Source organism: Pyrus communis, chromosome 12, assembly GCF_041283825.1.
Source record: "Pyrus communis isolate YQ-2024b chromosome 12, ASM4128382v1, whole genome shotgun sequence".
Lineage (NCBI taxonomy): Eukaryota > Viridiplantae > Streptophyta > Magnoliopsida > Rosales > Rosaceae > Pyrus > Pyrus communis.
In genome coordinates this window covers 1,885,188-1,907,153 of record NC_142576.1, presented here as the reverse complement: position 1 = coordinate 1,907,153, position 21,966 = coordinate 1,885,188, and the positions used below count along the sequence as shown (strand labels likewise).

General features: G+C 39.8%; 2 protein-coding genes and 1 pseudogene across 4 annotated transcripts; all 3 read right to left on the bottom strand.

Annotated features, from left to right (window-relative positions):
• Positions 1 to 48: 48 nt before the first annotated feature.
• Positions 49 to 4,219, bottom strand: LOC137745743 (double-stranded RNA-binding protein 6). The gene is made up of 4 exons (XM_068485746.2): positions 3,843 to 4,219; positions 2,632 to 2,882; positions 1,698 to 1,917; positions 49 to 1,491 (listed from the first exon to the last, which is right to left on the bottom strand). The coding sequence occupies exons 2-4, from the start codon at positions 2,878 to 2,880 to the stop codon at positions 308 to 310; spliced, it is 1,653 nt and encodes a 550-aa protein (XP_068341847.2). The 5' UTR covers positions 2,881 to 2,882; positions 3,843 to 4,219; the 3' UTR covers positions 49 to 307.
• Positions 4,220 to 6,206: 1,987 nt separating this feature from the next.
• LOC148692137 (uncharacterized) lies at positions 6,207 to 7,917 on the bottom strand (annotated as a pseudogene). Its single transcript, XR_015954307.1, has one exon. The product of XR_015954307.1 is annotated as an uncharacterized LOC148692137 (transcript).
• A 7,664-nt stretch (positions 7,918 to 15,581) lies between these two features.
• On the bottom strand, positions 15,582 to 21,719 carry LOC137744886 (phytyl ester synthase 1, chloroplastic). Of its 2 annotated transcripts, XM_068484697.2 has the most exons (13): positions 20,768 to 21,719; positions 20,511 to 20,562; positions 20,215 to 20,270; positions 19,947 to 20,105; positions 19,730 to 19,834; positions 18,467 to 18,573; positions 18,243 to 18,364; positions 18,036 to 18,144; positions 17,306 to 17,439; positions 16,735 to 17,092; positions 16,425 to 16,538; positions 16,093 to 16,178; positions 15,582 to 15,993 (listed from the first exon to the last, which is right to left on the bottom strand). In XM_068484697.2, exons 1-13 carry the CDS (start codon positions 21,189 to 21,191, stop codon positions 15,693 to 15,695), a joined length of 2,127 nt encoding a protein of 708 aa, XP_068340798.2. In that variant the 5' UTR covers positions 21,192 to 21,719; the 3' UTR covers positions 15,582 to 15,692. The 2 variants fall into 2 exon arrangements, with proteins under 2 accessions (XP_068340798.2, XP_088537189.1); XM_088681063.1 differs by lacking the exon at positions 19,730 to 19,834 and having other exon boundaries at positions 20,768 to 21,583.
• Between the last annotated feature and the right edge of the window lie 247 nt (positions 21,720 to 21,966).

The following is a 21,966-nucleotide window of genomic DNA, read 5'->3' as shown; positions in this document are numbered from 1 at the left end:
TTTCCATGCATTCATGGGATTATATCAAGCTAGTTGTCTAACAACTTCTGCCAGTAAATATATCGCGTTCATATATTTGAAAAATCAGAATCAATGTCTCAACCCTGATTAAGCTCAAAGAATAGGGAATCAAACTTACACATCCAGAAATCCTAAAAAAAATACGACTCGTTTATTCTAATCTTTGCAGAAGCATCAACGGCTTCTGGGTTTCATAAACTGCTGCATTCCCCACAAGGTAAACTATTCAAATCTATTAGAACTTCTGTATTATGTATATTTGGAATATATGAAGCTTACCTAGCTCTCAACGTTCTTTTGGCATGTCGTCTCTATTAGCATCCTTCTTCATCTCGGGTAACACCCTCTCCTGGCCGGGACTTGCCATTTTTCTTGCTGGTGGAGCTGAACAAACTGGCACAACTGATCTAATTCGCACAGCCGGTGCCATGAAGCTAGGTCGCAGTCCTCCCAGTTGCATTCTTTCAGGCAATTGTGCAGCTGAAGATGAAGGGATCCCGGTTCTCATTCTTGGTGGAGCGGGATTCCTGCTTGGAAAATTTTGTGGTCTAGACCCCGGAGAAGAAGAGGGCCTTACAGTTCTGATTATTACAGGTTTTGCAGCAGATGGCGGTCTTAGAATTCTAGCACTACTTACTCTCGGAGGATTTTGGGGTCTCAAATTGGGCCTACAAGTGTCGAAACCACGAGGATTCTGTAACCTAAAGTCAACTGGCCTAAAACTTGGATCCATGATTCTAGGGTGAGCATGTCCAGATTGCCCAGTTGGGTTGTTGCATTCCAGCTGAAGGTTTCCAATTTTGCTTTCTAACTCTCCTAGGTTCTGTTTCTCAAGCTGAACTTGTTCCTGGACTCTTACTTCAGCGCCGCTGTTTCCAGGACTAAAGGGATCTGAAACTACGGAAAGAGAGTACCCGGGTGATTCTTCTGGCTTTTCTTCCTGTATCTCTCGAATAGTCACCGTGGACTTGCCCCTGATTGGCGGGTTAGGAACCAAATGGTTTGAGAAGCAAAATGATGGGCCTGAGGTAGCAATTGTAATTCTGGGTCCTGCTGAGGTCGGCTCTTGCTCTCTTGCTGGAAAGTATAGACAGTGATTTGGGCGAAGCACAGATTGCATAAATGGATATATCTGAGGAATAGATGGAGTAACTGGTGAAACAGGAAGTGCCAGCAGGTGATTTTGTTGCTGTAATAATTGCTCTTGCTGCCATAATTCGTACATTGCTATTTCAGGGGAATAATTAGAATAACCCCAGTTATGGAATTGCAAAGGATATAAGCTTGGTGGTGGCAGAGTGGATTTCTGGAAGATGGGAATGTATGTTTGCTGTCCATGTCGGCGATCATTTTGAGTATTAATAGACTCAGATGGCCGCAAACTTCCAAGAATACGACCAATAATGACTTGTTCCTGTTCTTCATTGCCTCTAGGCTCCACCGAGGAAGAAGATGAGTCACGTTGAGCCACTGCATGGACAACATACAATTTACATGTATAGGACTTGTCTTCGATGGAATACATATTTGGGAAATTTCATTGATTGAGTTGGTAAGCAGCCAAAAGAAGGAAATAAAAATGCATGCAATCTTTCAAGGGAAACCACAAAATGCTTTTTTGCTAGCGTGCATTTAGAAGAAAGAGAAAAAAAGGAAGATAACGGGAAAATGCATACATCTTTTCAGGGCTGCCCAAGCAGCCATTGCAGCATTTTTCTGAGCTTGTTTCTTTGTCCTAGCCGGTTGCCCCGTAAAGCTCATTCCTGCTAGCTCAACTGTACATGAGAACACAGGCACATGGCCTGGTCCAGATCGAACAGTTGTATAAACAGGAAGGTTCAACCCAGCTCTGTGAGCAGTCTCTTGAAGCAAGTTCTTGTAAACCCCCGTTTCATCCTGTGCAGCACAACACACAATATAATTATTCAACAACTATTTTCTGTGGCAGTTTGCATTAAGTTAGGGATGAAAAAAGGAAAATTCTGGACAGTAAAAGTAAACAATATATTAAGAAGGTATCAAAGAGTCATTCCATTTAAATATAGAGTCCATCAAGAGGAGGAAGCAAATGCTAGTTAGTTTTAACCGGTTTTCTTATTTTCCTTCCTGGTTTTCTGTAAAACTAAATTCTTAGAAACCTTAATCCATCTGTCACAAATAAACTCCCGCTAATGCAAGGTCTAAGGATGATTCAACACGCACAGCCATACCCCTCTTTCGGGAGAGGATTTTTCTGCAATTCGAATTTGTTACCATCTGGTAGCACAAGGCAAACTGTACTGTTATGCCAAGATGCACCCTCATCAATTCTCAGGGTAGTTACCAGGAAAAAAGAATACAGTAAAGTCTTGGAACATTTTTCCCTTAACAGTTCAATGTTATGATTTTAGTTTTGTCTCTGGCAGTGGAGGAATCTGCACTCATTGACTATTGGATCACACGTATAAACCACAACAGACATATGGTAATTAGTATTAAAAAATTAATCGTTACTCCAACAAACAAAAGAGAATCACAAACATATCCACCTGAAACTAACAAATTTTGAGCACATAAAGAAACTGTTGTTACCAAAGTAAAAGAAGTAAAGCATTATAATATGCTACTAACCAATACTCTTGCAGCCAGTGCTCTGGAAGGGCCTCTTGTTGTTGCGAGTGTGTTCAATGCTACCTCCGCCGCAGCATGCTCGGCCTGTCTAAGAGTAGGGCAGAATGTAGGACTTTCAAAAGTATCTCCGTTGAAGTTGACAGTTACTTTGAATCGAGGAGCATGATCTGGTCCTTCCCGAATGCATGAATAAGATGGCAAATTGAAGCAACTTCTCTGTGCCAACTCCTGCAATTGGTTCTTATACATACCTGTGTATACATGTAACATTTTAGGCAACAATTATAAATGTGTTCTGATTTCAACGACTGACAGATAGAGATTTCAAATTTCAAACTATACAAAAACTGTCCACATACCAGGAAAAGCAAGCCATACCCAAAAACAAAAACATCCCAATTAAAAATACCACGGAATAATGCGGAATTCATGTCTTTCTTAAAACCATATTCCATAGCCATAGTTTGTGATTTTAACTATTTTATGCAAAGGCTTAGAGCTGTAACCTCGTGGCACAGCAAGACCATGGAAAAACGCAAATTCACGAACGAACACACGCCTTTCACGCAAACTAAAGCCAAACAAGCAGTTGTTTGTAGGCATTCATAGTTAGACCAGCGTCCGGAAAAGAACTCGTCCGGTTTCTCTATAAGCTTCCTCTTTCCAAACACTATAAGAAGTCAATTCTGAATTCCACTTTCAGCTTGCATTTTGCATCTTCAAAATACAAAATGAACCAAGCAGCTAACCACTTTCCATTTTTCATTGATCGTCAAATTAATGGAAATTCTCAATTTTTACCAAAAAATTAACTTAAAAGTATCCCAAGAAACCCTTTTTTCACAAAAATTAGGTCTTTCCCTTCTAAAGCTTTCTCAGCAGACAATTATATCCAAATGACGAAATATACATTGAGCTAAATTAGCTCAGAAATTAAAAATTCGGAACACAGAGAGGAGTATTTTTTCCATCCCTGTTTTCAAATTTTTTTCAGCAACCAAACGGAGCTAACCCAATAACGATATCCAAATCCCACATCAATCCCAAACCCAATTAATACCCAAGTAATCAGAAAATAATCACAATAACTCCAATTGAAAATCAAATGAGCTCAAAAATAAACAATAACCAGCTCGGAAAACTCGAAATATATCGAAACAAATGCGAAAATTGATCAGGGTAAGAGCCAAAAGAGGAAGAAAACCACTCACCTTCGCGGCCGAATCCAATTTTCCCAGAGTTTTCCCCGAGAAGGTGACGGAATAAAAGGGTGAGCAAGAAAGTGAGATACAATGCAATACAACACTGGCGGTATGGTAAAGTGAGGGACTTTTGTTTTGGATTTTTATTTTTTTTCTCACTACGTTATGTGATTTTCTCTCTCTACTTTCTCTCTCATCATCTGCTGACGGAAGGAGCTACAGAGGCGCTGTAGAGAGAGAGAGAGAGAGAGCGAACAGCGACGCTTCTACAGTTTTGAGCTCTGTCATTTTTAACGCCGGAGAAGGACGACATCCGACGCGTCGCCGTTTTGTTGGTTACGGTGTCTAGCTCTGCCTACTTGGATAAGCAATTTTTGGGTGTAACCGACATGTGTTACAGTTTCTTTCAAAATATAACGTGTATTCAAGAAGTAGTTTGATAATTATTTCATTTTCAATCAGTTTTTTATGAAATCTGAAAATTGGAATCACATCCGGTAATTATTTTTAGTTTTTATACAAAAAATAACCATTCAAGGCCAAATTTAAAAAACGTAGTAGTAGCAGGTGGTCCTTTATCACAATGGTGAAAATGTGTTGTGCTCTTGCATGATAGTATGGGTTCAAAATCCGTCAGTGACTAATCTAACATTTAATATTTAACTACTCCACTATCGTTTCGCTCAACCAAAAAAAACAAAAAAAGTAGTAGTAAACAAGATTTTAATTATAAAAAAAGGGAAAATAAAAACATAAAATGAAATAGATATCAAACGGTAATATATTTAGAAGTTAGATTTTCTAGTCATATAAAGGAGAGATGTATCAATCATTTCATCTCTACTATCATAACATATAAAGAAATATATCACGTGACGAGTGTTTTAGGTACAAAAAAATTTCATCTACTTAAGTACATTATTTTGTTAATTAGTGGTGGAAAGAAACGGCCGAACCATTCAAGCCGACCAAACCAAATCAATTAAAGCACTTTGGTTGGTTTTCATACTAAAAAACATAAAATCTTGAACCAAATCGAACCAAACTGCAATTAATTATGTTTGGTTCAATTTGACCTATTGAAAAAATAGCTCCAAACTAAACCAGATTGCTTATGCTAATTTTATTATTTATTAGTACTTTGGCATTTTCTTATCAGTAAAGTCTACAATCATATTACATAGATTGAAAAGTGTAAACGTAAGGGTGAAATGCTGGGGATGCTGAAATGTCTTTATGAATCCTTCTTGTTCCCGAACGGTAGCTGTAAGGACTACATGTGTCAATGACAAAACCGTCGCTCCTGTCAATCCTCATTCTGAACAATGCATGATTTATTTTACGGCGCTTTCCGGCTAGACCAACACATTGACATGGTATCTGGCTGCAGGCACTAGCCGTACTTGTTGTCTGAACTCTTCCACTTCTTACTGCATCACTACCAAATCGAAGAAATGTATACGTTCCCTTTCGTGTAGCACATGACGGTAGGCAGTAAGAGAAGCGCATGTTGGTCTAATTAGCTTGTTGCGTTAGGACAGACCTCGGCCCTGCCCACAAGCCAAAATGGCCAGCTATCAAAATTTTAGGTCCATCATTTAGACCGAAAGTTATGTTCCGGTTATCATAGCCACAACCAAATGCTACTGGGTACTTCAGACTGGTTTTAATAGAGCTTGGGAAACCGAAGATGTCAGTTTAAAACCAACCTGTGGTGCTGCCTCCGGTGAACTGTGGAGACACAATTTATTGCTACTACACATTTTCGGAACACAAAGAATGTGGCTGCAAGGTAAAAAATGGAATGTCGAGGAGGCAGTTGGTGCATCTGGCGCATTGAACCTGTGTCTCATCAGCGCCGGAATCCACCATTAAGTAAGGTTTATACTGTCTTGAGCCGATAACGTTTGTGACGCATTGTAATTTCTAAGAGCACGGGAAATGTAAGGCTGTATTCCATTAGGGGCACCCTCAGCTGACCTCATGGACATGAGATTAAGTACTCGTTTTCTTGATCTCTCCTCCCATATGCGATGCCCTTGTTCTAGAGTTATATTTTTCGGGAAGAGAACTGAATCATCGGGGCGAGCTTGATGCTGAAACAACAGGTTCCGATGGGAAAGGTGGCGGTGAAAATGTACACAAGGAAGGCTAGTAGGGCATTGTTGCAGACTTAATATTGAAGCCTTTTTTTTTTTTTTTTTTTTGCTTTCTTTTGGTTTGGAAGTATGTGATTAATTAGTAGACGTACTACTACTTATGACCTTGTATATCTATTGTTCTGTTAGATTTGCAGTTAATGTATTTTACTAAGAGAGAATTCTCTTGTAATTTAATGGAAATTAGCTTTTAATTACTTTATAAGATCATAGCTTTGGAAACCAGAATCCACATATTAATGGCTAAAGTAACAAGCACACATAGTTATTCCAGGCTTTGTCGATACAAAAGCTTTTTTTTATGATCGTGTAGTCGAACATAAGCGGACAACACAGGTAGAAGAGCTAAATTAGAGCAAACAAACAGATGAAAACAACCCGAGAAAATCTATAGAGGAAGTTGAAGAAAGCATAAAGCCCTTTTGCAGCATCACATAGTTGCGTGAATGTGTTATGTTGTTCGTGGCCAAGGTGGCGCATTGAATGTGGCATTTCTTTTAGCAGCATCTGTGGGATACTCGCCATGTTTTGGCACTGTCGAGTATTGAGAGTATTGAGGCATAGTAGCTGCGGCAGATGAAGACATTGCACTTTCCTTCAAGAACCGTAGGGCTGTCTCTATGTCATCTGTTGCACTGCTGAGTCTGCCCTCACGGCTTGGCGGAGTCCATGCTGGACCGCTTGGTGGTGGAGTCCATGCTGGACGGCTTGGCCTAGGCTGGTGGCCACCATTTGTCACCGTGTTTGGTCCCTTGTCACTGTAATATTTGGGGGGGGTAGCCATCATGGTTGTCATTGCGAATGGTGTTTCCGTTTGGCTTGTAGGATGTTTTGTTGTTGTAGTTACTATAGTCACCATAAGTATCATTATGTGCAGCTTTCGGGGCTGGTTGATGCCTATTTGCACGCTGGTCATGGCTTGCTTCAGTCTGAACTTTGGTCAGGAAATCACCAACTTCTTGCGGATAATCATCTTCAGGGCTGGAAGGTCTATGCAGCTGTTGATGATCAGCTGAGAAGCCATAACCTTTCACGGGACTTGAAGGCTTACGTGGGTAGCGATCACCAACAGCATAAGTTTTTGGGGGGCTTGAAGGCCTACCAACAGCATAACTTTTTGCGGGGCTTGAAGGCCTACCAACAGCATAACTTTTGGGGGGGCTTGAACGCCTACCAACAGCATAGCTTTTGGGAGGGCTTGAAGGCCTACCAACAGCATAACTTTTGGGGGGGCTTGAAGGCCTACCAACAGCATAACTTTTTGGGGGGCTTGAACGCCTACCAACAGCATAGCTTTTGGGGGGGCTTGAAGGCCTACCAACAGCATAACTTTTTGGGGGGCTTGAAGGCCTCCGCGGATATTGATCACCAACAGTGTAACCATAATTTTTTGGGGGGCTTGGAGGCCTACGTGAGTATTGATCACCAATAGCGTAACCATAATTTTTTGGGGGGCTTGAAGGCCTATGCAGCTTGGGATCAGCAACAGCATAACCATACCCTTTCGCAGGGCTTGAAGGCCTATGAAGCTTGTGATCATCAGCTGCATAACCATAACCTTTCACAGGGCTAGAAGGCCTACTCCAGTCATCGGCATACCCGTATTCTTTTGCAGGTGAGAGAATACGTTCACTAATAATTGTCTCAGTTTTCATAACATAGCTCCCTTGTTGCTGGAAGGGGGCGCAACCAATGATTGTTCTTCGTGTTCCATCGGCACCAACAATGATTGTGCGGCACTCATCATCTGCATAGCTTGTCTTGTTCCATTTATTGGTGTGCGGTCCTCCTCCCGTGCCATTAGAGTAACCAGATCTATAGTTGTGATCATAACCGGCCATTATTCAGCCCAAAGTTTTAAACTATATGATTTACTTGGATCTCTAGGATTTCTTTCTCACCTGCAACATTTGAAGCTTCTTTTTGTTTATATAGAAGGTACAATTATTTTTACCTTTATATCACATATGCTTCTCTCTTTCTGATGCATTCCAAGATTCCCTTCAGGTTCTTTCATTGAGAAAACAGTTGAAAGAATCATATTCCCGCGAATCCATGGATTTCGACCTCCATCATCTTCCCTTCCATTGATTGAAACATTTTCTTCCGTTAAGACTAGGGTAACTTGAACTACAAGATGAGTTGCGGGACCATTCGGTTTCAGTAAATGCAGAAAAATCAGTAATTGTGGGAGCATAGTTTCAGTGACTGCTGCAATGAAATGTGAGAAATCAAAAAAACATGCAGTTACCAAAACTTTCTGTCTAATATAAGATTGTGAACCTTTTTAGAAAGGTTGAAGAATCGTGTTCTGCTCATTCAAGGGATTGAGACCTCCATTAACAAAATCTTATTCCTTCCAGCAAAATCCGTATGCCATATTCCATCGAGCACTTCTCAAATAATCTTCGATTCTGGGGTTGATTTCATGTGAGGTTAGGAAGTGGCCCAACTACTTATAAGCACATATAAGGTCCCTCCTTTCCCAAACGTAGGATTCATACTCTCAACACAACTCTTTACGTGTGGCGAATTTTCAAGCTTAGCACATGGACAACACAAATCAGGTGACGTGGAGCACGTATGGCCGTTGACTTCACAAGCGGGACAACCTACTCTGACCATGAAGAAAGTTTGAGAGGAGTAGCCCAACTACTTATTGAAAAATATCAATACTCAGTATAGTAAGAATGCTTGAATTAATAAACTCAAAATCAATGAATTAATGATTGAGGCTACACTTTGTATATATAGAATTACAAGTGATCAGGTTGTTACAGAAGAAAATTATCTCTAATTATCAATAATTCAAACATACACAAAAGTTAATCAACTGTGGAGGAGTTGTAGATAGAGTTTAACTGTGGTAGTTATCTATCTGCGCAGAACACTTGTGGAGAAGAGCGGGAAGGGAAAATTCAAACTGGCTTGGCTTATCACTTATAAGCACATGCAAGGTCCGTCATTTCACCGATTTGTGATTCATACTCTTAACATACACAAGGTTTTGTATTGACACAGACTGGTTTGGAAAGATGTCATCAGTAGAGGTGTAGTTACAAACTCATATATTTGTTGTTGTGTACGATCTGCAATAAGGGAAAAGATTTCCGCATGTCAGAAATAAACCAGTGCGTAGAAGAAGAAAAATAGTGTGCGGAAATCACTTCTAGTGCAATAAATGTATTTTTACTACGAGGAAATTCCTTTTGTCTTGCCTTCAACATCTATAATATTTTTCTCCTTCTTACAATAGAGGAAGCGAACCCGTTGCCTACCCTAATCCTAGGCCATTTCCCAATAACTCTCATTACTTGAGCTAACCCGAAGGGGAAAAAAAAAAAAAAAAAGGAAACACGAATTCGCGAAATTACTACAAAGCTTATTTATTACTTATTTCACAAGGCATACATGCCATCAATACAAATTACAAAGAGTACACTTCATGATGAAACCAAACAGAAGCAGAAAACACAGACAGATGGAATGGCTATGCTATACCGATCCAACGGATGAAAAAGGCCAAAGAAACGCCATACATCAAATTTATTAAAAAGCGGGTGGGAAGATAAGGCAATAGGGTGGGTTCATCAACACTATAAATTTGTATGTGAGATGTATTCAACTCGTATTTTTGTCCGCAGCTCGTTGATAATTCATAGCCTGTTTACGAGAAAGCGTAACCAATGACTGTTCTTCGTCCTCCATCAGGATCAACGATGACGTGGCGGTACTCATCATCTCTAAAGAGGTACTCATCATCTCTTCTTATTTGACGAATGACTCTTTGTATTTCATCACGAGCAGGGATGCGGCGCTCATGACTGGTGTGCGGTGATCCCCCCTTGCCATCAGAGGAAACCGCTTTAGGGCATGCCGTTTCAAAGCGTACCATTGTTTAGCCTGTTTAGCCCGAAGTTTTAAACTATATGATTTACTTGGATCTCTACGCCTTCTTTCTCACCTGCAACATTTGAAGCTTCACCTTGTTTATATAGAAGGTACAATTCTTTTTACCTTTATATCACATATGCTTCTTCTTTTCCGATGCATTTTAAGATTCCCTTCAGGTTCTTCAACTGCAAAAACAGTTGAAAGAATCATATTCCTGCCAATCCATGGATTTCGACCTCCACCATCTTCCCTTCCCTTGACCGAAATATTTTCTTCTGTTAAGACTAGGGTAACTTGAGTTACAAGATAAGTTGCGTGACCATTCGGTTTCATTAATTAAAAGAAGAAATATCAATAATTGTGGGAGCATAGTTTGATTGACTGCTGCAGTGAGTGATTCCAACTGAAATGTGAGAAATCAAAAAAACATATGCAGTTACCAAAACTTTCTGTCGAGTATAGAATTATGCGCCTTTTTAGAAAGGTTGAAGAATCGTGTTCTGCTCATACAACGGATTGAGACCTCCATTAACCAAATCGTATTCCTTCTGTTCTGAATTCCAGATGCACTCAAACTTTCTGTCGAATCTTATTCCTTCACTTCATATCCAGGAATGCTAACTTGAGTCTAGAAACCGTTCCTTCACTCACAGGAGTGCCAACTTGGCCCAGCAAAATCTGTATGCCAAATTCCATCGAGCACTTCTTGAATAATCTTCAGTTCTGGGGTTGATTTCGTGTTAGGTTAGGAGCTCAGTTTCTTGACATTTCAGCCACCATGTGATGCTCTCTTTGAGAGTGAAATTCTTTGGGGAGATAAGCGTATTGATCGGGGTGGCAGTGAGCATGTACACAAGGAAGGTTGTGCATTGATGCAGACTGGTTTGGAAATATGTCATCAGTAGAGGTGTAGTTACAAACTCATATATTTGTTGGTGTGTAGGATCTTCAATAAGGGAAATGATTTCCGCATTTTAGAAATAAACGGGTGCATAGAAGGAGAAAAATAATGTGCAGAAATCACTTCTAGTGCCCCCACTCAAGTAATTCGTTTGTTAAGTTGTAGACTAGAGTTATGTCATATACACACGTTATCTCCGAAGAAAATATATGTATCTAATATCCAACATACTTTCATACCACTTACACTCCATATCAAATATTATATAAGTAAAAGTGCTCTTACTTTGTCATTCAAATTGAAAAACTCATCTTCCGCCTATCATGTATTAATATTTTTCTCACCACTTTTCCACTTTCCACTACTATACTGAAATTTTTGCAACATAAAATTATGATACATCATCATTTGAAAGCATTCCTATTATCATATTGAGTATAAGCCACACTATAATAAAATTTTCTTAGTTAATTGTTAGGATGCCCCCATTAAAAGAAATTTGTAACTCCGTCCCTGCTACCATTAGTGAGCCACGAATTTGGCTTAGTGCCGTGGCCACTACCATTCGCTATCACGTTAACTGCTGGCTCCCATGGCACCACTGTTATGTTTGCTTTGTGCGTGTAGTAATCATAGTTGTCATTCTAAACGTGCAACCCATTGTATCACTTTGATTAAGGTAGCCGACATAAGTTCTCGCCGGCTCAAGTCCTGTCATGGAGGGCTTGACGGCCTATTACGCCAGTTGTTGTCGGTGGCACAATCCGTCAAGTATAGAGTTTTATCAAAAAAACATTGGTATTAGTTGAAGTGGAATTTTATCAAAAAACATCAGTATTAGTTGGAATAAAATTAGGATATTTAATATCTTCTTTTCTCATAGATACATTCGAGTGAAGATATTTCATCAGTATGAAGTTAACAAAGGTGGGTCTAACATGTTCAGTAATTGTAACAATCCGTCCCGGAATTTACGGAAGAAAATGAGTATTTTTGTATTTTCACTAAGTTTGGGGGATACTTTCCTTTTTAAAATTGTTTTTGAGCCTTAATTGGTGAGCCCAAGGGGCCCACCCCCTGTTTTGTTCCCGGTTCCTTTCCCTTTCCCTTTTCTTTTATTTTTTTTTCTGAAAAGTCTCTCTTCTCCCTCACTCTCTCTTCTCTACCCGTGCTCTCTCCTTTCCCCCCCTCTCGGTGCTCTTTTCTCCGACAAGAACACACACACACACACCCATGCCCACACCTATAGTTCTTTTCTAACCCTGTGGTTGTGTTTTGGACGTCAAACCATGAAGAAACCACCTCGGAGACACTTCCCCAGTTTTCCGACGAGCACCGCCCTTTTCGAGGAAATTTCCGGCCGAACCACGGTGATTTGGCCGGCATGCAAGGTATTAATCTCTTCGTCTCGCTGAGTACTACAACTTTCCTTTTTGTTTCAGCCAATTTCATTGATTATTGAAGAAGTTATACTCATTTGAATCTTACCCAGTTTCCGGCAGACACCCGTGGCTTCCAGGCTGTTTTCCGGCCAACTCCAGCCACGATGACGGGAACCAAGGGTATATTTCGATTCCTTACCTTCGGGGCTTCAATTTGGTATATTGAATGACATGTTTTGGTTGAGTTTTGAGCTCCATCGGAGCTTGGGAATTCTCCGGCCGAAATTCGGCCTTCTCCCTCCTTGGAATCCGGTGAACCACCAAACCCAAGGCCTTTGGGCCTTTCCTGCCAAGCCCAAAACCCTGGGCAGCCCAACCCAACCTTTTTATTTATTTTATTTTGTTTTGTTAATTTAATGGCCTTTGGCCGTTTCCTTTAGGGCCTTCGGCCCATTAACCCTAAACCCATTAGACTCAAACCCTTAAGCCCAAACCCGGATCCAACCCAAGTCCAAACCCTTTAACCCAATCCGGATCCAGGCCCAGACCCGTTTGACCTGTTGATCCGGACCCGGTCAACGGTCAGCGTTGACTTTGACGTCAACGGTCAAATTTGACTTTGACCATTGACTTTTTGGGTTTTCGTGCGGGACCCCTCATAGGCTAATTTCGGCGTCCTGAACCCGTTTCCAATGTCCGTTTTCCCAAATTCAGTCGTTTGAGTAGAGTTTGACTGAATGTACCATTTATGTGCTTAGGGGCGTTTATTTGTGGCGTTTCCTTCTTCGCTAGATGGCGTGGCTTTTCGACGGCGAAGTACTGTGAGTGGACCCCTTCTAAAAATGCATGTTTTGATAGTATAAATGCATACATGAAAAGCATGATTTGATGATTATGTTTTATGAAACGTTTTACGAGATAACATGCTTACTGAGGCTAGTTTGAATTACTACTATTTTTCCTATAACCCATGTTCTTATAGAATATCTGATGGATGACGATATGATATTTAGAACATGTTTAGAACACCTCTTTATAGTATAGATGATGCATGATTTTATACTATGAAGTTGATTTTCAATATATGTATGTTCACTAGTTTTGTACTTACCTAGTGGTCCTTTCCGCTACGGGACGTAGGGATAGATCTGGTCCGTCCCAGGCGACGGTTTGGTGTTGGCATAGGGCCTGGAGTGTGTTTTCCTCTGATTGTCTGCTCAGAGACGAGGAGCCGGCATGGGGCCTGGAAAGTTATATCGGACAGTCACTAGTGATTATTATATATACAAGTTATGATTTCAGATATTGCACGACATGCTAGGTTTCGGAAAACCTATGTTTATAATTATATATGTGTTTTCATAAAACCTAGGGTTTAGTATGTTGTTAACTGTTTTATTTTATATATATCAACTTGGTCCACTCATGTTTGTTTTGCGCCCCCTTTCAGGACTTAGAATCGAGGCATACAATCCCGACGTCCAGGCACTTCAGCATCGGCATCTTCGAGTCCTCTCGGTGTAGGACCCACTCCTTCGTTTCATTCAATTTTATATTATTTTATGTTAGTGTTATAGATTAGAGGTGTGCTCTGAACACGGTCCTTATTTAAATATTAATTATTCTTTTATATTTATAAGCCTTATATATCTCTTGTTTTCAGCATTTGCACTCAATAAATGGCTTTTGTCACCCTCGGGTGTCGGCCAGCACGTGTCTATCCTGGTATTCGGGGAATATCGGGGTCGGGGCGTGTCAGTAATGATCGTCTCATGTTTTATAAAGTACCTCCCAGGTTGTGCGCCAGCAATGATTGTTCTTCAAGTTCTGTCAGCATCAACGATGATAGGTCGAAACTCATCCGCGTCGACAACATACCTTGTTTGGCCCCACTAGTTGGCGTACGGTTTTAGTAAAAAAAGTTGAGGTTCCCTTACAAAATTGTAACGGGAGAAGTGTTTGTTCGTAACATGTTGAGAACACAACTCGGGTGAGTGGAGCACGTGTGGCAATTGAGCTTAATATGTGAGACAACTTGCTCTGATACTATGAAAAAAGTCAAAGTTCCACCATAAAACCAATTGGCAATATAGAAAGTGGCCTATCTATTTGTAAGCACATGCAAGTCTCTTATCAATGTGAGATTCATTCTCAACACCTAGCCCACTGCTTCCTCTGATGTAGCCTGCTCCCTAACCGTAGCTGGTCATTGCTCCAAGTATGGAAGTAGCGGTATGACATTTTTTTTCTGATTACTTGGATTGTTGAATATTATATATATATAGATACATATTGGATTGTTGAAACATGTGTATATATATAGATACATATTGGATTGTTGAAGCGTCTGTGTGTGTGTGTGTGTGTGTAGATACATGTATGTATACATATCTATTGAACAAACACTTCCAAGAATCCATATTCTGTGGATCCCCAAGTTGTTATCCCCATTAACTTCCCTTGAGAGAGGGGTATAGAAACACTTAGTTGGCAATCCATATCACCAATAAGAACTTACACGTTTCGGGGACACCAATGTGACAAATTCAAACTAATCACACAACACGATTTAGACAAGTTGAAAACACATGGTAACACGCGTCAGACTTGAAATGTTGACACATTTGCGTCTTAGTTACATGTAAGTTTCTCTCGATATCATCACACTCGAAAGTTGGAACTTTTGACCTTAAAACTCTTCTCCTGAAGAGAAACATCAAGATCAAAGCTTACCGCTTTTGCCCAAATGCAGATTCTCTGCGTTATCAAAATATCTGAAGAATCATGTTCTGAGTTCCAAAGGCAACCAACTTTCTTCCCTCATTTTTAAGTCTACGATAAAGTTTTTGTTAGGAGAACATGGAAAAAGAGACAACTACTTTACATCCTTTAAAGATATTATTCAGCACTTTCATTTCATGTTGGGAATACAAATATGACAATGACACTCAAAAAAGAAAAATAGCCAATGTTTCCGTACGGACAAGAACTTACATGCAATCCAAACGTTAAAATGACAAAATCTGAAGCCAATCACACAATGTCGTGTGGATGTGGGCAAGGTAGCGCACATGGTGGCGTTTGATAGCCTTAGAATGGTGCTATTTTAGTGTTCCGGTTGTATGTAAATCCCTATCTTCGATCTCACACAGAAGCCTAGCATGGTACTGCAAATTCCATATGCCAAAATTCCATCCCAAATTTCTCAAACAATCTTCGATTATGGGACTGATTTTTCACCTCGGCAGAACTTGTTGGTCACTAAACCTGTACGAACTTGTAGGTCACACGATTTATGAACTCCGCCGGTAACATCACTCATCAAATTCCTCAGGTTTCTTGTTGGAGTTTCAGACTCGGATTTCAAGTTTACTTGCGGCGCAAGATCAAGAGCAGAAAGACAGAAAGATGGTTTTCTTTGGACGAATGTGAACCTTGTATTAACTAGTGGAGTACACAAACCTCTTCCATGGAAAAATAATTATACACCACAAACAAGAACATATCCAACAAAATCAAATTTTCAAGGCTCAAACGTTGGAACTTCCTCTACAGAGGAATACGCTACCCGATATGCTGTTCTGTCAAAAATATTCCTATAAGGATCCTCCTCCCGCTTCTTAATTAAGTATGCTAAACTGTTTTCAATGTCAGATTGTATCTGCAAGTACAATTCGTTCGCGTTTTCTTTGTCTTTCAGGATCTCTTTCTTTCCCTTTGTTTCTATGGGCTTCCCAAACAAATAGTAATACCGTCCTGGTATCTTCGGTACAACCCCTGGAAAAAAGAGTTGTGTGTTGGCAACCTCCCCACTTGACTCATCCCTACAAAACCAGAGAACATTCAAATTCTGTTTAACCATGTGCGACCATTAAAGATTAGAGTTGGGAGAACACACAAACAATAACACGGAGAATAATTACCTTAGTTTTATAGCATCGCGATTAGCGTCTTTGAGATAGTCACTCACCACTGGTATATTCATTAGGTCATTGTAGTCAAGAACCAACTGCCGGATCCAATATAAGAACCAAAATATAATTTTAACCGAAGATTTAGCTCAGAAGTAAAAAGAAGGCATGGTATTGTAACGTTATCTGTTTTCCGAAAAGAATAAAGAGTGGTATCGGGGGAAAATAACGTACGTATTAAAAACTATAGATGATCAAGATTTCATAAACTTATTGTACGCTATGAGAAAGAGGCCCATATCTTGCTAAGAAAACTTTTGGGAAGAACAGTAACACAAGCTTACTTCTAGTATGTCATCTTCTCCTACAGCCGCAAATGGTACAATTGTGGCCCCAAAGCATGCAGCCATTCTCACAAATTCCGGTTGGTCAGGCCAGAATAACTTGTATTCTTCACCCTGCCAAATATAGAAACACCATATAGGCATGGGAAACCAAAACCATAACAGATGAATTACCAACAAGATGAAGTGTGTGTGTAAAATCCATTGCACACACATTTAAAACATGCAAAATGCCGGATCAAAACAAAAATTAACATTCTTAAGCCAATGGAAAATTGGTTTAAGATGAAATGAGGAACCTGGCGCGCACCTTCTTATGGAGAGCCTCACGTGCACCACCAGGATAAAGCAGAACATGTGATTTTGTTTTAAGCAATTTGAAAAGGTTTTTTGCTGTGACAGGTACTGCACCGAATAGTTTGAGAAAGTCAAGTTGGGCCGAGGTCCCGTTCTTCCCCCAAAACAGCTCTGGATGTGCTACTCCCCTAACGATTATGCTCTTCTCTCTTAAAAATTCTTCAACTAAAGAATTCAGTTCCAATCCCAATAAATTGTGATAACCAACAAGTAAGACAGGTCCTTCATTAGGAACTCCAGCAAGACCTCTCACTATTTTCCCATCTTCCAACGTTGAGAGCATTACGGAAGCAGTAGCTAGGCTTAATAATCTGACATTCATGTATTTCAGTATCAGCTCTGGCCCCAAACCAATAAATATGTTAATGGATGCAACTTAGCGGGGTTCAGGTTAGGTGCAAGTGAAACCCAACATGATGTATCTATACTACAAGTACATTTTGGAACTAACATGCCTGGAAATCTGCATCACAGAAGACGAAACTAACAAATAAAAGAAAAGTGGAAGTGTTGAACTGACTTACCTGAATTGTTTATCAGATGCATTTTTAAATTCCCACATACTAGGAGGAAGAAAATCTGAGACATAATCATGCTTCCTTGAACGACGGTATTTGTAAGTGCCTTTTATAACTGACATCAAATTAACGCCATCTTCCTTTTAACATGACAGTAGAGCACATTCAATCACATTAGCGTCTTCACAAGTCAATGGCACCCGAAAAGTAAAGCTTATATTACACAGGAACAGCAAAGTATAGCGAAATTTGCATCAAAGCAAACAAAATTGTTGTCACAGAAATAGTGTCTAGTGTCCATTGTCAAATGTGCAATTGATATCCCGAGAGAGTTCTTCAAGCCAAAACTCAAATCTTTATTCTTTAACCAGAGATTTTATCCGACTTGGGAATTAATACAAGGATGTTGAGTTCAAAGAACAGATTCAACAATATTCAAGAAATGAAATAAAACTGTTTACTAAAATCATATCTAGAAATGCACCTTGGTTATTAATTTAAAGTTAATGTTATTATCCAACAGACGAATTGAAGCTAACTTAAAAGATAGAATTCACCATGATCAGTCCAACGTGTTGCATACTTACGTCCATGCAGTTTAAACAAAATCATTAAGGGCATCGATTCCACAATGTATGCTAAACACGTCGTTAAACTTGTTATCAACGATGACAGCTTACAGAAAATTCAGTAGCATCGCACCAGACTAGTAATATACAGACATATTTTAACTTACTAGTAATAGAGTATGTCCATTGTCATTGAAGTGTCGTACTGTACAATTCTGTAACGAACGTGCTAGTCGTTCTGCTTCATTTCGACTTGGAACCATATAATCTTTGCCACTGAAAAAAGAATAAAAATAAAATATATACACAACTTTACAATAATCATTTTTTATTGCGAGTGAGAGAGAACCACAATAGGTATAGTGAATATTAACCTAGCCAACACTAGCACTTCAGCTTTAACAGCATGGAGACGGGAATTTGCATAAGCAGCAGCTGATTTGAGCAGCTTCAGCTTCCAAAGAAGAGTGTCCCTCGGTACAATATCAGCCAAAGACTGAGATGGAAATGATATAAGTAAATATTGAAAATAAGATAGAATCCACACCTGTAGACATTTCAATGAAGCTCAAGAAAAGGAATTGAAAGCACTTCTTACAGAGAGATATGGTAGCAAATCAGTCAGGTTGCGAGACAATTGTGTTAACTTTAAACTGGGAGGAAGCCTATTTTTAATGTTAACCATCGCCATTTTTGTTGGATCACCTGGTGGAATGAAGTTTACGTAGTGACATCAGAGTTCTTGTATTTGGCATTGGAAAACATACGGACTTGAAACTGCAAACAGTTGTTTCTGACCATGACACGCTCACGGAACTTTCCAGGAAAACTAAGATCCAAAAGTTTTTTACAACTGCTTCCAAACCTTCTAAAACAATTATTTAGTTCAAAAATCCAGAAGCTTATATTTCAAACCATAAAACCTATTAATACATGATCCTAATAGCTTGTTAGATTCCACATCGTCCAGGGGAGTGGATCCCCTATGCCTTATATGTACATGCCCAGCTCCATATAGCACAAGGCCTTTTGGAAGCTTACTGGCTTCGGAGTTCATCAGAACTCCGAAGTTAAGCGAGTTCGCGCGAAAGCAATCCAATGATGGATGACCCACTAGGAAGTTCTCGTGTAAGTTCCCAGAAACAAAACCGTGAGGGCATGGCCGAGGCCCAAAGCGGACAAATTCTCGTGTGAGTTCCCAAAAACAAAACCGTGAGGGCATGGCCGAGGCCCAAAGCGGACAATATCGTGCTACGGTGAAGTTGAGCCCGGGATGTGGTGGAGCCCGGGTCGGGATGTGACATAGCTAATAACCCAATTCTCTAGGAAACCAACAAAAATGAGTTTTTTCTTGTGAACTGAAAAACATAATCTTATTGACCTCACCAAATTCCGAATATAAAGTATCATATTCTTTTTCATTCCTAGATTAACAATTTGATAGTAAAATTCAATTTTCGTTACTGGGCTCCTAATTAGAAATTCCTGATCGTATTGACCAGATTTGTTCCCGTGATAAGCTATAGTCTAAATACTCACATTAGCATTTCAGACTGTAAGAAAATTGAGACAAAAAACTCATTGGCTACGACGCCGGGCTCAAACTAGTCAAGTTTCAGAACCAGACTTGCAAGAAGACAACAATAAAGCATTACTACGATTCTTTTTAGTCAAGGGAGATAATGGAGGTTGTAATCCTGGATTGGCAGCACCCCAAGAGAATAAGCATTCCACATGTCAAAGTAACACAGTTAATTGAGACAGGATTGAAAGCAAAGTCAAGGGCCAAATTAGAAATGACTTATCTCACTTCACCATAAACGTTTTTGTTCATTAGATTCCAGAGCAACAAATCACGTACCCATAACAAAGCCAAGTAGATAGGGAACTACAAAATGTAATTCATCAGGCATAACCTCCAAGATTGGGAACAGAGGTTGCAGCTGAGACCTTTCAACCGATGTTGCTAAAATAAAAAACACCAAAAATGTCAGACTGAGTTGGTGTGTTGAATACACGCCGTTAGCATAATAAAAATACATGTTGAAGAAAATTGAACCGTGCAATTTATAATCAACCTGGATTGACTAGTATCAATACTAAATCAATGGTAGGATTATGTGCAGCAACGGCAAGTGACAGGCATCCTCCAAGGGAATCTCCTACCAAGTAAATTGGCTTGTTTGGACATGAAGCATGCTCAAGCCTGATAGTTTCTACGACAAATTTCACCAGCCCTTAACAGATGAAACCAAACTAAATTATTGATTGAGAGCAACATTTTATCAAGCAAAGAAAAACAAAAATGATACTTCATACATATATAAAGATTTTCAAGATTAAGACCTTCAAATGGTGTTCGATCATTAACAGGAATATGCAGGCATCGAACTTCAAAAGCCCTGCGTTTTTCAACGAATTATATATCAGAAGCTGCTAGAAATAGTTTACCTCCAATTTCAGAGCTAAGAACCTGATTTTTAGCGCTACCATATTTCTCTATCAAGAACAACCATTTATTTGAGTGGCATTTCGCCAAGAAAAACGCAGTTTATTAAAATTGAAGATAATGGTTATCTTCCTTCCCAAGATCCTAACAAAATTTTGTAAACTAAAACGAATAAATAAATCGAAAAACTTACTTCCCAAGAGCTTTGTGGTGCAAAATGAGGCCCCAGCCAGTACCATCCAGCCCTGTATATGCACAATACCGAAAGGATTATGCAGCAGTCTGTACTATAAAACTTCAACCATTAAGAAAGACAAAACAACCACGTTTTACGCAGATTTATGTTGTTTAGCTATTCTACATATAGAGATATATCCTTTGAATGCAAATCACAGTGCCAACATTAGAGACCAACTTATGATTTATCATCTGCGGCACGCCAACAATTACCAGGCAAAAACAAAAGAATTGGAGAATCGTTTAATGGGCGCCCGCACGCAATGGGAGAAAACCACCGGGGAGGTCCGCCGTCAGGCTTAATCGTCTCCTTGTTTGCATGAAAATAATCTTTTACAGTGACAGTCCCATACCCATCATCGTACAAAGGTTTCAAACTTTCAAGACCACCACCATCCTCCACCCTCTTCTCCTCCTCCTTAACTTTAAACCTCAAACTCCCATTCCCTCTACTATCCTCCCTCTCCTCGATTACGGAAGCACCATTAGAAACAAATGATTCTGATGACAACACTGGTGAATCCTTACTATCTAAACTCCTAACCTGCACTCGAAACCGAAGCTTGTTCTCCGAACTCAACACACAAAAATGCGGACCCGGAAAGCCTATAACTGATGTCATGGCTTCAAGCAACATGCAAAAGATTATAAACCCTTTTCCCAAAAACTCACAGAATTCAGAAACTTTGGAACTCACAACAAAAACCAGCACTTGGGGAACACCTTAGGTCCTTAACAGAATGAACAAAAACCGCCGAATTCAGGACATTCCCATAAACCACTCCAGCAGAAACAACCATGCATTTAGCACAACACAAACCTTCCGGCACACTAAAAAATGGGCACAAAATTGAGATTTGAAGCCGAGCCAGATAGCTTACGGGAAGACATAGCCTCTAAAACACCTAAAGTCCTGAACTTTCCTCTAATTTAACAATAACTGGCAACAAAATATGGTAAAAAAAAATGCTCAAAAGGCAATGTGAACAAATTCCAGCAAATTTTTATGGTGCAGAAAAATACGGAAATGAAATTATTGGGTGATAATCTAGATTGTACCCGATGTGGGTCTGAGTGGCAGACCCAAATAGCTGAGTTTTGTCCATTGCTTTATTGCTATGGTTGTTATCAGGCCACATGGGTCATCTGACGCTGTGACGTTCGCAGTTTTGGAAGAAGGGGAAGCTCTGTCAGTGACAAAACCAGTAACTTTGCACAGTTAACGGTGCGTGACCAGAAGAAGAAAAAGGAGAATTACAAGTAATTGGCGGGCAAAAATGGAAGTGTAACTTTGGGAATGTGGTGATCTAAGGTCTTACGGCTCTTACCAGTGAGTCTGAGTGTCGCTGTTATTGCCAAATGCAGACAATACGAAAAGGTACTGTGATGAGAAGAATTGGCAGGAAAAGATC

Excerpts from the sequence above, each read along its gene's own strand:
- LOC137745743 (XM_068485746.2), bottom strand. The coding sequence starts at position 2,880 with ATGTATAAGAACCAATTGCAGGAGTTGGCACAGAGAAGTTGCTTCAAT. Across the intron at positions 1,918-2,631 it reads CACTGGCTGCAAGAGTATTG|GATGAAACGGGGGTTTACAA; the intron begins GTTAGTAGCATA and ends TGTGCTGCACAG. Across the intron at positions 1,492-1,697 it reads TTGGGCAGCCCTGAAAAGAT|TGGCTCAACGTGACTCATCT; the intron begins GTATGCATTTTC and ends TTGTCCATGCAG.
- LOC137744886 (XM_068484697.2), bottom strand. The coding sequence starts at position 21,191 with ATGTTGCTTGAAGCCATGACATCAGTTATAGGCTTTCCGGGTCCGCAT. Across the intron at positions 17,093-17,305 it reads GCATCTGATAAACAATTCAG|ATTATTAAGCCTAGCTACTG; the intron begins GTAAGTCAGTTC and ends CATGAATGTCAG. Across the intron at positions 16,179-16,424 it reads GAGAAGATGACATACTAGAA|TTGGTTCTTGACTACAATGA; the intron begins GTAAGCTTGTGT and ends TGGATCCGGCAG.